Source organism: Helicoverpa zea, chromosome 1, assembly GCF_022581195.2.
Source record: "Helicoverpa zea isolate HzStark_Cry1AcR chromosome 1, ilHelZeax1.1, whole genome shotgun sequence".
NCBI lineage: Eukaryota > Metazoa > Arthropoda > Insecta > Lepidoptera > Noctuidae > Helicoverpa > Helicoverpa zea.
This window is the reverse complement of record NC_061452.1, coordinates 1,301,573-1,318,217: the sequence shown is the minus strand read 5'-3', so window position 1 is coordinate 1,318,217 and position 16,645 is coordinate 1,301,573. Positions and strand designations below refer to the sequence as shown.

General features: G+C 37.4%; 1 protein-coding gene across 3 annotated transcripts in view; it reads right to left on the bottom strand.

Annotated features, from left to right (window-relative positions):
- Window positions 1-16,645, bottom strand: part of LOC124641429 — a 125,700-nt gene that overhangs the window by 89,720 nt on the left and 19,335 nt on the right. For all 3 annotated transcript variants that reach the window (XR_006985689.1, XM_047179721.1, XM_047179525.1), the window contains exon 2: window positions 12,976-13,187. Coding sequence is in view for 2 of the 3 variants with exons in the window: in XM_047179721.1 (XP_047035677.1) it covers window positions 12,976-13,079 (104 nt within the window). In the remaining variant the exon portion in view is untranslated. The remainder of the gene's footprint in view (window positions 1-12,975; window positions 13,188-16,645) is intronic.

Below are 16,645 nucleotides of genomic sequence, written 5' to 3'. Positions count from 1 at the left end.
AATGCAAAATAAATGGTAGGTCATGTTAAATGACAGTGGTCTTTCATCAATTTCATCGTTTGTAGAAAAAACATTGACATATACGTAGTTACTTAGACGAGCTCGAACGCCCGCCTACTATGAGTTGTTCAACGCTCGTCTATGCTTTGCTTTTGTTTTTCAGTAGGCGTTATATATAGGGCCTGTTTTAATAATGTTAGTTTGTTGGTTTTTGGTAACATTGTGAAATTACTCAAATTACTGTTACAATATTTAAGGTCTGTTGAAAAGGACCAATTTTCAATTTATACTTAGTATTATACAGCCTTACTTATAAAGGTGAATTAAATATAAGTAATACTTAAGAGCTGCTTAAGCATGTCTTAACGAATATTTAATCAATGCTTAAGACTTTAAGTAGTGATTAGTTAAAACGTTGCTTAGAAGGTGATTAGAGATTTTATAAGTAAGGGGCAGGCCCGCCGTAAGCGGGCGTGCAAGGCGTGCACCGCACGCGGGCGGCACGTCCTAGGGGGCGGCAAATCGAGCGACTTATCACGTAATATTTAAAAAATACAATATCTTTCTACCAATGATTTGATTTCAATATTTCCGAACACAGCAATAGCGCTAAGAATATTACTTACACTGCCGGTTTCAGTTACTTCTATTGAAAGATCATTTTCAAAATTAAAAATTATGAAAAACGATTTAAGATCAACCTTTAGCGTGGCGTTGGGGCAAATGCCCCGGGCGGCACTATTTAGGGGGCGGCAAAATTAAACCATAATTATGTAATAAAACTATTTTTACTAATAATAGATGAGTAGATTTGCAATAAAATTTCAGAAAAAGCCGCCCTCGCTTTGGTCGTCTCCTATAAATTTTGACGGGTTCACCCTTTGCATCCCCGAAAAAATTCGCGCTCGCTGCGCTCGCGGCTCCATGTCAGATATCACAATTTATCTTTGTTTAATTGTTGAGGCATTCAGTTCCGAATTTAAATCATTTACTTATAGCTTTTTGTTCACTTTGGCTTTTTATGATATGTTTACTTCATGAAAACTCTAAAAGGAAAAAATCGCGCTCGCTTCGCTCGCGGCTTCATATACATTTGCACTTCCTTTCTGTGCATATCTTACTTTTTGACTTTGCTTTGTTAATTTACAGTGATTTTGATTTGTTTTATGTCCTTAGACTAAAAAAATTTCGCGCTCGCTTCGCTCGCGCTTCCTTACATACGGAAGGTGTCTTATACGTTCATTTTTTCAACGGGAAACTCAACAAAAACCATAAATAACATAATATTTTACTGAATTTACACATTGTTATAGATATTGAAGTTCGTTAGTTTAAGTTACTCATAATCTGTTCTAAGCACTTTGATGTACGTTATGTTGGTACCTAACGTATATCGTATACATAGGGGCCACTTGGGATATGATTGCACTGCATTGATGCCCTAAGCAATTGCTTAGTTTGCTAATGGGGTAACCCAGGACTTCTTAGGTTACTCTAAGTCTTAGAGCATTTCAAGTAAATAAAAAGTTATGTGTAATGTATGTTATGTATTGCAATATTTATGTATCCAAAAGTAGGCGGGTTTTCTGCAATCAGAGCTGTGTATGTATATATATTTTTCTGTTGGACAAGTAAAATGGATATGAATGGCCGGGGGGGTCCGTCCGGACCCCCCCCCCCTTTATATATTTTTTGACAAAACCCAGTATAATATGTAGTCGTAGGGCGGCATAATCAGTTTTGCACGCGGGCGAACAAACAGCTAGCGGCGGGCCTGGTAAGGGGGCAATTGTTTAGCTGAAGAAGCTTGTTTGTTTATGCAATTCAGAAAATGGTTTGAAAAATTGATTTAGTGTATGCTAGCTAACTTATCGAGGGAATGAACGTAGTTCCTATGGGATGCGAGGATGTAAAAAAACTTATGGCTTTTCTACAAAAACTTTTAAACGTCAGTTTAAGCCTTGTCTAAAAAAATGTCAAATTATGACGTTGACATATGGTTCATTTTGCAGCCACAAAATTTTTAGACAACTGTAAACCAGGCGTTAAAGTTTTTGATGTTAAGGTGTTAACTTTCAATTCAATATTTACTAAATAGAAGGGCCCTGCTAGGCTGAAGAGTAACACAATACCTACTTAGTAGGAAATTTCGCTAAATTCTGTTACCCTAATAACCAGTATTGTACGTAGCTAGTTGTATCATAATAAGCCGTCCCCAATAAATAAGTGTTGGCAGTACAAAGCACAATAATACATAGTATTATCTGTGGTATTATAGTTTGTCAACCTTCCGGCACTCGGTACTTACTGACAGCCGGTAGTTGGTCATATACGGACTGATGGGCCCTATGTGGTGATTACAAATTGGATATAAGTTGAGGATACGTAGCTTAGAATTTTGACGATCTATATTAATGAAGCTTTAAAGATATTTTTTGACAAAAGCTGTCTGTAGAATTGGAAATATTTGAATTTATTTGTAATGTCTATTGTAAACAGGTAGGTACCTTAGTAATTACCTATTTTAACACTGATTCTAATTTTGTGAATGAACTATTGGAAAGATGAATACCTAATGACTCTTGGGATGCCTGTCGTGAATAATAATTTGTGTGGGGCAATGGAGTTGATCTATCGAAACCTGGGCCCCGATTCTCCTAATTTTACTTAAGCGTCATACGATTCACGTTCGACTCGATTCGACTGAGATCCGATCCCGACTCGATTACGATTGAAGCGTATGTGGCATTCCGCTATTTTTTCTTTGAAATAAACGTTTTTATCCTTTTCTGTCATTCAATAATGAATCATTTTGTCTGCAAATGATTTACGATTGCAAAATGATTGTACAGCAAACTACCGTATGGACCAAAATCACCAAAATAGCAGACCAATCGCACACCAATCAAATACGATTGGTCTTTTATTAGTAGCAGAATGCCCGATATGGTTAAAACTGCTATTACGATCATATTGCGATTCGATTTCTACTCGATTTTGACATTATTAACATAGGAGAATCGGGCCCCTGATAAAAGTAGGTACCTAATAATCAAGCAGGCATTACTCTATGAATCCACTAAAGTTGCTGAAAAGGCAAAATAAAAATCGCCCATTCATTTTAAACATGTTTTTAGATAGATAGATAGATCATTTTATTAGTCATAACATGAGTTACATGCAGATGGTACAAAGAAACGTGGTAAAGCACAGACATGTTTGGCCTTTCGGCGGACAAATACATTTAATGTTAAAAGTTACTGAAGTGATCATAGAAAAACTTGAACTTCTGCCGTTTTAGTACCAGAAACAACTGCAAAATAATAATGAGTCATTGTGTGGTCACATCGCGTGTACTTTCAATTTCCATTCAATCCTGTCTGCGCCTGTCTTTTTGTGTTTGCGGAAGTTCGTCGCACGCGCAGGAAATTGTGCCTTCGGTACACGAATAATAAGTGGGGTTGCGTAATATTATTGTAGTAGCTATGGTTTGAAAATATATTGAAATATGCTTAGGTAGGTGATCAAATTGCTATTGGTACTGTAAAATGTTGAGATAAAGGACGAAACTACGGAATATTTCCTTTACATAACGACTTAAGAGAAGTCAAATTTCGAAAATTGTCTTGTAAAATATGGTTTTGGTATTCAACATTTTTATATTCACCATAGATAGTTTTTTTGAATCAACTTCCATAAAAATAGGTTCTCAATTCGGATGATTGTTTGTTTTTTATTTCAACCATTCAGAGCATCGAAACGTTTACTTGGCCTGGCCTCTGTTACAAAAAAACGGCATACCGCAAAACCATAGAGGAATAAAATAAATTCAAATTTCGAACAACGGATTCTATTCGCTCAGCCAACCGTATCGATGCGCTTTTGGCGCGTCAAAACAGATGACAATCTACTAAATTAGGGAGGTACCGGTTTATGTGAATTACTCAATTGGAAAGCTACGTCATAATTTGGCAGGTTTATAGAAGAGAACCGTTTTCCAGTATTGTCACCGTGCTTTAATTTGTACTAATGATTTGTTTGTTTTTCAATACGGTGTTTTTCTGTGTTTAGAATTAGTTCGAGTTGGTGTGAACGTTGCAAAAGTCGGTTGACAACGATTACGTATTAATTGCATGGTTTTTGTGTTTTATTTGGGCTAAGCATTGTCTGTTATGCTATTGTTGCAACATTTCACTGTTCAGTGTCTCCTTGTAATGGCTATGTGTCGTATTAAAATGAAATTAACCGCCATTTTTTAATGGAATGAACAGAAATCTAAAAATTTCTACGAAAGTCAAAAAGTTCCATGCCTTAAGACCTATTCACTTTTTGATAAAAATACTTAAATTCAGTGCCGTAACTAGGGCGGTGCCAGCGGTGCCCAGGCACAGGGCGCAGACCCTGGAGGGGCGCAGAAATGACCAGACCAGTATCTAGTTTTGTTTCATGCATGGTAGTTAGTAGGTACATTTTGTTTTATTGCGAATATGGTGTAGACTAGGGCATGCAATACCGGTTTACCGGTTTCGGTTTTACCGGTGAAACCGCCCATTTTCGTGATTTTTAAATTACCGGTAAAAATAATATGTAACCGGTAATTTACCGGTTTTTACTTTTTCCTGATAAAATATAGCAATTGTTCATTTGACGTCAAATCTTCATTATGTAGCCTGAACATAATGTAATATTGCATACATTACATATTGTAAGAGTGTTAAAGTTGCTGTTTTTTAGGAAAGTAAACTTATGTGGCTCCTTAACTATCTCTAGGTTAGAAACAAATCTTCTTTCTCATCTTAATTTTCGGTTATTCTGATTTTCCTGTCAGCTCATATTAGGTAAAAATGTAGCTTACGCTTATTTTACCTACTCTGTGACCTTACAGAGCAAGGGCTTTTACTTCACCACCATGCGGACAGCTCTGAGGACAAGGTGGAGCACACAGTCCAGGTGTGCACTGCCTGGGAAGAGTAACGCCCAAGGGTAACGTGTCGTCGTCGAGGCAATAGGCAGCGGAACCTCTCGCGTCCGGTCCTGGTTCAAGCCATGGTCCGGAGTGAATGGGAAGCCGTCGCCTCCTTCTGCGAAGCAGTCTTGCTCGAGAAGGAGACGGCGGAGCGACTGCGAGTTCGCACCACTCATCTCAGCCGCTGTAGTGGAACATGAAGACACCACGGGCGCCGAGTATCGAGAGACGACTCCCGGCCACCGCAGGCGTCGGTCTTTGGGCGGTGAGTTCGGGTGGCTCATTGTTCCTCCGTCTGCATAGACAGCAGACCCGTATCGGCGGCGCGCGTTGTTCCACGCGCTCCTCAAGGAGATATCAGCAAACACAGCGGGGCCCAGCAAGGCCAATGCCTGCTGGGGCTGCGGGATTTTTCGAAAGAGTTACCGCGACCCTGGTCCATAAAATGCCTACGATGTACCATAAAAAAGGTCTTTCACTTCAATGAAAGAAATTTTTTTTTTTCACGGTAATTCTTAGCGTTTATCCCGTCTTGTGACAGGGTCCGCTTTCCGTATCTTCTTCTTCCACTTCGCTCTACCCTGGACATCTTCCTCTTCGAGTTCGTAGATTTTCATGTCATTCATTACGACATTCAACCAACACTTTGACCGGGTATATCGAGATTGAGTACATAACATTGGCGATGTATTCAGTTGGTCTCTTTTTTACATGTCCGTACCATCGCAGCCGTTTCTCTTGCATTTTGTCGGCGACATCGCGTACGGATGGTACTGACATGTTTTTTTGTTACGGCCACGTCACAAAAAATATTTACCACCTTAAACCATTTAACATTTAAAACAATATCACATTTTAAAAAATACAAAAATTACCGTTTTACCGGTTTACCGGTAAAAATATTTTTATTACCGAATTTTTACCGGTAAATTTTATTTTACCGGAATTGCATGCCCTAGTGTAGACGCGCCCTCTGTACTATCTATATCTATATGGCATTTTTCAAGCGATCTTGAAACAATAACACTTGTAAAGGTGGTTTTATATTTGTCTGATGTGTCGTGACGTGACGCGTCAGAACGGTATCGGTTTCATACATTTAGTACTAGCTGGTGCCCGCGACTTCGTCTGCGCAGGATTAGTATTTCGAACAATATGTTTATAAATTGTAGCCTATGTGTTATTCTGATGTATAAGCTATATTATTGTAAAGTTTCATTAAAATCCATTCAGTAGTTTTTGCGTGAAAGAGTAACAAACATCCATCCATCCATACAGCCCTCAAAACGCCCACCCTTCACCACTTCCTATGTGTTATTGCTGGGAAGAAGTGGCGCAACAAACTCCCCAGCAACACATGTCTGTGTGTAGGTTGGAAGAACCTTAAACATTGTTGAGGCATTCAATTCCGAAAAAAAACATTTTTCGCGCTCGTCCGTTATGGCTTTTTGTTCATTTTGGCTTTTTATGACATGTTTACTTCATGAAAACTCAAAGGAAAAAATCGCGCTCGCTTCGCTCGCGGTTTCGTATACATTTGAGTTTCTGTGCATATCTTACTATTTGACTTTGCTTTGTTAATTTACAGTGATTTTTATTTGTTTTGTGTCCTTAGACTGAAAAATTTTCGCGCTCGCTTCGCTCGCGCTTCCTTACATATGAAATGTGTCTTCTGCGTTGACCTTTTCAACGAGAAACCCACCAAAAACCATAAATAATTTTTTTTACTAAATTTAAACATTGTTGTTGATATTTATTTCGTTAGTTTAGTTACCCATAATCTGTTCTAAGCACTTTGATATACATATGTTGGTACTCACGATTTTCAATACATAGGGGCCACTTGGGTAATGATTGCACAAGGGCGCTACATAAGCTCATTTACGGACATTGCATTTGCAGACCATAAACTATAAAATTTGCGCGCTCGCTTCGCTCGCGCTTATTTACAATCGCTTCTCTCTTCTTGCATCGCACGGCGCTCTACACAGAAGAGTTAAGTTTTCTTAATGATTATGTGGCTTAGTTTTACACTTCAGTAAACAAATATAATTATTGTACCTAATTAAAATACGTATTTTATAATATTAACGAATTTTTCTTTTTTTGACAAAACCCAGTATCATATGTAGTCGTAGGGCGGCATAATCAGTTTTGCACGCGGGCGAACTAAAAGCTAGCGGCGTGCCTGGGTTAGAGCATTTTTCAAGGGCGCAGTTTTGAAAGCTCGCACCGGGCGCATCAAAGGCTAGTTACGGCACTGCTTAAATTCATATAAAAATACTAAGTAACTAGGTTATTTTTTTATTAATTTCAAAACGCAGATTCTAACGCACTTTTGCTACTTAATTAAAAAATATATGATGAAAAAATGCAAATATTATTGCCCATTTATCGAAGATGTGGCTACCTACTTTTAAAAACCTAGATCTACGAAGTTGTTTCCAGGGGATACTCTCGAAAGATAATTTATTAAAATATAATAAGATTATGAAAAAGGTAGATGCTAAAGAGGGACGTTTTCATTCAGCAATTAAGTAGGTATGAAAAAGCCAGTAGGAAAACCATTGAATCCGTTCCAATATGTCAATTATCTTATCACGATTGAATCACGAGTATTGTCAAATAATATAACCTCTAGACACCTCTAGATTAGAGGACAAACGCCGACATTTTGATTAGCTAGGTCACAAACGATTTTTTCATATTTTTTGGAATTAAGTACCGAAACTACTTATAGTAACCGTGCTCTGAACTCTAGTAGGTCCTGTCACGAATTACCGTAGAGGTGACTTTTATTAAATATCCCGTAAAAGAGAACGAGCTTACCTACAAAAGGACAGGCATGAAACTAACATACTAGGTATATGGGAAAACATCACTATGTATTTTCAGGGAATATAGATCTTTGTGTTATATTGAATGTGAAATATGATCAGTAGTGTTATTTGGAACACTGGACTTTTTAAACTGGAATATTCACACTATGGGCGTAGTGGGAGAGTGCCAGGTTTTCGTTCTCCTGACTGAAACCACCTTTGTTCCTTCTGGCCAACAACGGACAATACGTACTCCTAACATGAAATGTATTTTTTGAAGGGTCGTCTTACTAAGAGAGTCGGTGATAGATACAGACTCAGCAGGGTACAAATCAAACAAAACAATAAATGCTTTTACATAGATTTAGGCTCGAGCATCTCAATCGATTGTTACGGTGTTTTCACGGTACCCGTACGTGATAGGTTATTGATATCACAGAACTTTCTCTGTTGGCTTTATCTTACTAATTCCTTCGTTTTAGGGTATGGTTTTTTATTTATGGTGGGCCTTTTACTCTCTCTGTGAAGGCTGCTATGGAAAATTTTGAGGAAAGTGAGCAAGTTCTTAGAATATTTATATTTACTTACTTAAGAAATTATTTTCGTAAATTGAATTGTAGTGTTTACTTACTATATCGATTGTTTTTCATGATACGGCAGATGACAATGAATGAAATTATGTATGCGTTGAGATCATTGTTTTCTTGAATTCAATTCAATCTGTGGCTCTAAATGAAAACATGCAAATCTAGAGATGTTCTAGCAAAGTTGTGGACTACATATGTAGTAAATATGGAGCCCTGTCCAGACAAGTTATAGATATGTACTGCACATCATCTACTCATTATCTGAATGTCAACTTCACACATTTTAAAGCTATTGCTGCGTGACCCTACCTCACCCTCCATGCCATTCTGGCGTGACGATAGGGTGCTTTGTTTTGACAATATGTAGAAAAATAATAAGGTCGAGAAGGTCAGATAGGTAGTCATCATCATCTGTCTAGCCTTTTCCCAATTATGTTGGGTCGGTTTCTGGTCTAACCAGATGCAGATGAGGACCAGTGATATACATTTAGCGAATGCTCTTTTTGCCCATGCACTTTCCAGTTGCTCCATGTAAAATATTGTTACTTAGCTGCATCTGCATCCTACGGTTGGCTGATGTGAGAGTATACAGTGGGTCTTTTCTACATTTCGTTGAGCGATACATTGCTATTTGCTTGTCCATCATTCAGTTACATTATACTGTCATTGCAATAGTAGGTAAGTGGATTATCTAACGCGATTATTCTGGGGAGAAATGCAGCGCAATACCTATCATTCATGCACTAATAATCCTAGAGACCTGCACCTGACTGGGGCTAGTCTAGCATGAGAGGAGCTATAGGTGTTAGGCCATATTATTGCCTAATTTTTGGAGTTCGTGTAATATTTTTTGCTCTTTTAATATTATGGTGCAGACTACTGCCCTATGATCTTGCATTTTCACCACCCTATATAGGTACCTACGTTTGTCTTAATATTTAATAAGTGTACTCATGGTGATTATTTTATTTATTTTTGACAATTTTCAATATTTTTAAGTTTTACTCCGGAAAGCACAACCAAAGCTATCTACATCCTAAAAATACGTATAGATCTATCTGAGTAATTGCCAACCTTAAAAAAGTGTGTTCCAAATTCAAATCCTCTTCAAACACAACACAAGCACACAACACAGCACTAGCACGAATTCCGAATTCAAATATCACGGAAGCTCGTTCCGTCGTTTCCGTTCGGCGGCATGAGCGCGAACTCGCGGAGTGAGTGAATGGGAGTGAGTGAGTGAACCAGCGGCGATATGCTTGCGTTGGTACAACCTGCCCTGGGTGGCGGAGTTCCGTAGTATTAGTATGGGTTCATTCATTCGTTGGCGGTTGGTGCTAATCGTATTATTGCAACTAGGTGTTATAATCGTACAAATGCTGCATGCACATAAGTTGCTTATGAATCTATACGAGACACTGATTTGGTTAACATTAAAAGCTTTGCCTATTAAGATAGTGAATGTTCTGCAGATTGTTTAGGAAGTTGAAAGAAGTTCAGATTTACTTAACCTTCAATGGCAGCTAAACTTTTTAAACGCTTGACTTTTCAAAAGTCAACTAGAAGTGAACTTATCTAAATGTCCTATTTTTGCAGGAAAATATATTCGTATGTTTGCAGAACAAAACACTTTGGAAGTTAGTAAAAAAAAAGCAATAAAACCTACAGAACCACCCGCCAAATAAACACAGTATGATGCCCAGTGCTCATTGTAGCGTGAAATGTAATATATTCAATAGTCGCTCGATGTCAGCGTGGGCCCATGACGGAGACAGCTGCCGAATTGACGCTTACTGACGTTACCCAGGGGTGCACAGTGATGCCTAGCGCAATTTGTGTGTCAAATGAGTTACCTAGGGCTTTTGTAAGATATCAGCATGACCACAACAGAGACAGCTGCCGAATTGGCGCCTACTGAAGTCACCTGGGGGCATAGATATAATATTACTAAACAAGATTGCGCACGCTCAAAATATATATTTACGAAAATGAACTCTATTCTAACGCAATAAGGTACTAAATTGGTTGCATAATACACAGAGGCAAATCCGAGCCGAGAGGGATAGTTCGAACGGAGGCTGTTTGTCTTTTTCTAACACCTTGCCAGCATAAAAAAATGTTGTGATCAAAAGTTTTGTCTTCCCAAAAACAATTGAATCACTTATATTTTTATCTTATTTTAACAATTGTAAGTCAACAAATAAATAACAATCGCATTAATTTATTCGTATTTATTATTAAAACATAAACAACATAAATTTTTATTTTGCTTTTTTTTATTTTCTAGCGGTAACCCTGAACATTCTTGGCGCGTAATCAGCATTTAAAATTTTGTTTATATTTTTTTGTATTAAATCAATTTAAACTATTAAAATGGTGAAAAAGTGTTGCGTTTCTACTTGCAAAAGTGAATCCTATGGTGGTTGCAATATATCGTTCCACAGGTTAGCTAATAATAACATTTTCGTAAACCAAACAACTAGGGTGCCCATGAATTCTTGTAACGAGTCAAAATATGGGTGATGGATTTTAAAACTGTTGTACTATTGTTATAGCTTCCCAAAAAATGAAGAAAGGCGACATAAATGGCTCAGCAGTCTATATATGAAGTAGAAATACAAAAAAAACAGTCTTCACTTCGAATCTTCCTGCTTTTATACTGCTAATTTCCGCTAATTATTAAAAGCCTTTATTAGTATCTTAAGGTCACAAACTGCGTAAGTTAAAACTTCAATACTAATCTGTGTTTAATAATCTTAGCAAATTCGGATTTGTCTCACATAGCTTAATCTCATAGTCACCCTATTAGAAAGGGACAGACAGCCTCCGTACTAACTGTTTCACTCGGCTCGTTTTTTGGGTTTATATGCGCAGTCCTGTTTACTAATATTATGTCTATGCCTGGGGGTGACAAATGTTGCCTAGCGCAATTTGTCTGTCAAATGCGTTGCGCTCTTGCAATAAAGTAAGTATGTATAAGTTTAGGAAAGTGTGTACTTGTAGGCGAATCGTAATATATTGTAAAACGTTAATTCAAATAAACAAATGACATATGAGAATTGACGAAATATATAAATTATGCAAATTGCGGTACCATTTTACTTATTTCATGAAATTACAAATATAAATACCTAATTAAGTGCATATGGCGTTGCGTTAAAATGTTAATTATTTGCTTTTCACTCTCATGGCCACTGATGAAGGTTGTGCTTATCACACATTATACATAGTTCTGTATCATTTTGGACCTTATTTCCATAGCAATAGAGTTGCATTTCATGTAAGCTTAGATTTCTTCACAGTTCTATCTGTCGTCCTTGGTCAAAATAAATATAATACCTATGCTGAGTGCAACGTGTCGGGGTTTCCCCCCGGCGCTGAGCTTCCTCGCGCCAGTTGTACAGGCGCAAGGAGACGCTCGCTTTCAGATCCCACGGTGGCAGTCATCTCGCGACACGACGACGACGATACGAACGAATATAAAGTAATATGCCAACCCTATTGTTAACGGTCCTGAACGTGACCAAAATGACATTCGAATTTCGAAAATGCAAAAAGTACAAAAAAAAACCGCGAAACGTCGCGATTCGTCCGTCACGGTCCGCGCAACATCGCACCTTTTGTTATTCGCTATAATGGAGGATGTGACGAAATTACAAAAGCCTACGTTATCTCAGTTTTGAAATGCGTAATTAACTAATTTATTTTTATGAGTTCATTAACCTTACAAAAATAGGTAAAATAGCAATAAAAGTCTATTCTTAACTATTAAGTTTCAGCGCCTGCAATTATTAAACTTACGAGTTCAGGAAAAATGCCTAATCTATACTAATATTATAAAGCTGAAGAGTTTGTTTGTTTGTTTGTTTGAACGCGCTAATCTCAGGAACTACTGGTCCGATTTGAAAATTTCTTTCAGTGTTAGATAGCCCATTTATCGAGGAAGGCTATAGGCTACTTTTTATCCCGGTACGGGAAGTAGTTCCCACGGGATGCGGGTGAAACCGCTGGCAGAAGCTAGTACATACTATAGCATTTTCCGTAATTCACGTACCTAATATTAAAAATCAAAATGTTCTAATCAAGCGCCCTCTGTGTATAATATTGCAAACTACATGTACCTACATAGAGTGAACGAGTGAACAGCACTCTTGTTACATCAAAATACTGATAGATGGCGCTATGATGCGTAATGTTTTGCAGTTTCCCGAGCTTATTCTTCATTGTGGGTGGAAAAACGGGAAAATAAAAATTATAATGTGTTGAACTTAAATAAAAATTCAAGCCTGTGTTGCTGATTGCACATGCACATCTTCAATTTTGAAAAAAAAAAAACGTTTGAAATATCATTTTAAATACCTAATATTATAATAATTTAATTGCCTTGTTAAATATATTTTTGATGATAATTTAACACGAATCTGCATTCATTTAATTACCGACAACTTTTTTATACCTACAAAAATACCCATTATTTTACAAACAAGCTGAACATAAAATTATTATATAAGAGAACATTTACTTAAATCACCTAGAATTATTATACAATTCATAAATACCAGCTTTTAATTTAAATCTAAAAATATTAAAAAAAATTACTTACTTAGGCCACGTCATCCCATTAGCTACTAGGTAACATACTCCAGACACGATTCCAGCCAGTAAGCCGAGACTTACGCTGGCTGACAAGGATAGTGTGTCTGGCATTCTGTCTGGCAACCTTCACTTGACACTATACTCTATATCTGTTGTAGTTGAGTTCACCACTTCGTATTCAGTCCTTCCATTTTATTGTAGTTTTGAGTATTGATGTACCTGTAAGGAAATAGATAAAATGGTAAATATATTTTTAACCGACACCTCACAAAGATGGTGACTGAATATAAATGCAAGATATACACAGCGGCAACTTATAGACACTGACTTGTAGAAACAAAAGCATTTTTTTTAGATTTCTATTTTTTTTAATGAAGTCCTAAGTAATTATATCTTGGACTCGATGAATTTCAAAAAATAACTACTAGCATACACAAGGCTATTTTACGAAAAACATGTTATTTCAAGTGAAATAAATTGTATTAAAACAGCAGTTTAATTTACGTTCACTTATTTCGTGGTTAGACCTTCAAAGGTTCGGGAACGGGATGCCAAACAAATTGTTGACCACGTCGATAAAAGGGTCGCTCCCACTAAATTCTTGTAATTCCTACACCTAGGATGACATGCTTTGAATTCGGATTGAAAGTTCTAGAACACATTTTATTGTAGGTAACTAATAATAATTATACGCGGGCTATATTCAAATTATTTTGGCAAGATTGTCTAGCAAATAAAATAATAAAATAAAATAAAGCTTTATTACCTAACGTAGGTACACGAGCATTTATTATTTAACAAAATAATTTCCTCATTTAAATCACAATTTCCCACATTCTGAATTTAAAACTGTAAATATTCATAAAATAAAAAATATATATTAAGTGCACACCGCAGTTGTATAAAGGAAACATCCTAACTAATATTATAAATGTGAAAGTAACTCTGTCTGTCTGTCTGTCTGTCTGTCTGTCTTTTCTTCACGCCTAAACTACTGAACCGATTTGTGTGAAATTTGGTACAGACATAGTTTGGAACTTGAGAAAGGACATAGGATAGTTTTTATTTAAAAAAAATAAAATAAAAATAAAAAATAAAATTTATTCCGGACATATAGCGCCATCTATTGGTCAAACCAAAAATATGCCGGAAGTCACTATTCCATGCGAACGAAGCCGCGGGCAAAAGCTAGTAGCTTATAAATATCAGAATAACGTACAGGCAACTTTTCATGGGACGCTAGTGGAACTGCAGACAGAACCTAGTATCAATTAAAACTGCATCAATACATTTATTGCAGCAACCCGGTAACCCAGCAAAAAGTTCGCAAGTAAACAGACCACAGACAAACAATGGATAATCGCTTTAAACTACAGTTGGGCAACCCAATAATCGAGCTGAGCTTCACACACTATCAGATAGATGGATAGATGCAAGTGATGAACAATGCAGTTCCCAGTGCAACGGGATGGCACAATGCGAGTCAAGAGTCATGGGAGACTCTCAGACTGGTGCACTAGGCTTGGGAACGGAGTCTGGAAACTGTGAACTAGTGGTATAGTTTGTAATGTAGGAATTCGTGTCTGTTCGTTATGGCGTGGTCGGCCCGTGGATGATTATCTTGTCATGACGAGTTCCTCCGTGTTTCGGAAGACACGTTAAATGGGTCGGCCAGTTATCATTTGAACATCTTTGGCAGTCTTTACGACTAGTCAGAAGCCAGAGTATCATAACCAGTCTTTCCTAGGGGTATCAAGTTGTTCGGATAGCTGGGTTAAGGGGGTTAGTGTATAGGCACTCTATGGAAAACACTTGAACGCAAACGCATACGGTTAGACTAGAAGCCGACCCCAAAACATATTTAGGAAAAGGCTAATACCAGGTATCACTGATGATGATGATGATGATGTCCTCCTAGCCGATTATCGGCTACGGCGGCTGTTCTCATGTAAGGAGATTAGCCAACTTCGCAGGACATATTATAGTGCACAAGCATTTGCGCAGACACAGGTGCACTCCCTATTCCTTCACTCTCATAGCCCGATGGGACGGCAATCCGACACGACCGGAAAGAGATCAGGCGCAGGACCGACATTTACGTGCTCTCCGATGCACGGGTGAATCAATCACCAACTTCCAGGCTTCGGGCTGCTTTGTGAAAGTCTTCTAAAACCCACAAAGCGATTTCGGCCCGACTCGGGAATCGAACCCGAAACCTCGTGCTCAGCAGCCACACTTGCGACAACTAGACCAACGAGGCAGGTATCACTAATAAGTCAACAATAAGTAGGTAATGATAGATATCACGTTTCTCCAATGAATGCACGTGGCATAGATTTATCAAGGCACTTAAAGTTATTGAAACTACTCAAAGATATTGTTTACTGGTAAAGAAACAAAGCTCGTGCTGTTTTCAATTAGTTGGAGGTACATCTTTGCAATAATAATTATACAAAACAAAAGTAGATCAAGATGAACACTGAAACATCGATAAAAATGAGAAGATTTAGATCAAGACTCAAGAAGATCAAACTACTTCTTTCTACGTGGACAAAATAAAAAAATTGATCACGTTAAAATCTACATCTTGTAGGATTCTATACTATCATAAATAATAGCCTACTTGACATCACAATGGCAATTTACAAACTTCAAAATAAAGAACCCATTTACAAAAATCTACATCTTAATTTAGCTTAAAGCTTTATCTCAGAAGCAATTAGTACTATAAAGATAAAGTTACCTAATCCTAATTCCCACGTCTGTTTAATGTCATTGAAGTTATGCAAGTAATTCGTGTCCAAGTGACGAGCAGTGGGTGCTAACATTTACAAGTGCAAGAGTTAGGTAACTGTGTGTTCCACAACATATCTGAGAGATGTCGCGGTAATGTGTGAGTTTTGGTAAGCGTGGGTGCATTTGTTTAAGGCTGTTGTTTCATTAGAACGTTTTGTAGGTGGTAAGGCAATTCCCATTTCTTTTACTATAGAGACTTCTTTTTGATCCTCAAAATGTACGAAAGATAGCGCACGAAAATAGTTTCTCTTCATCATTTCATCATTCGGTATTTGGTGGGAAGAAGAAATTTCCCAAGAAACTCCCCAGCAAAATTATCTTATGCTAAAAATATGATGATCATCGTCAAAGCTGCAGGTATCAGTGCCTACTTACGCAGGCTTAATTCAAGTAGATAATTTTCCGTATTTTTACTTATGCATGTAATGTTTAGTTTGCCAATATAATACGTCGATAATGGCAACAACTTAAAACCCAAGGCCTCCAGTTTAATAATCCCAACCAGAAAGGTGATAATATTAAAGTCACGAATGTTTTAAGTTTAGTAACTTTATGACTCTTTGAAGATATTGTTAATGTTTATTTAGCCTCTAACTCTTTGCACATCAGTAGGTTACACCTGTGGTTTACACAATATTTAAGTACCTAATACTTAGTGTCAACCTTGGCTCCAAAGGATTCACTAAAATTGATTGCCACTTCAAAAAGCGAAATTTTTCCAACCGCTTGCATTTACCTCTCCTGAACTGCGTGCAATCATTTGCAATGACGTCTTGGCAACTTAGTGACAAGTATTTACATAGTTTTATAAACACTACTTCAATTCAACCTGCCTTATCCTAATTTAATTTGAGGTCGGCACGGCACCGGCTGACACGATG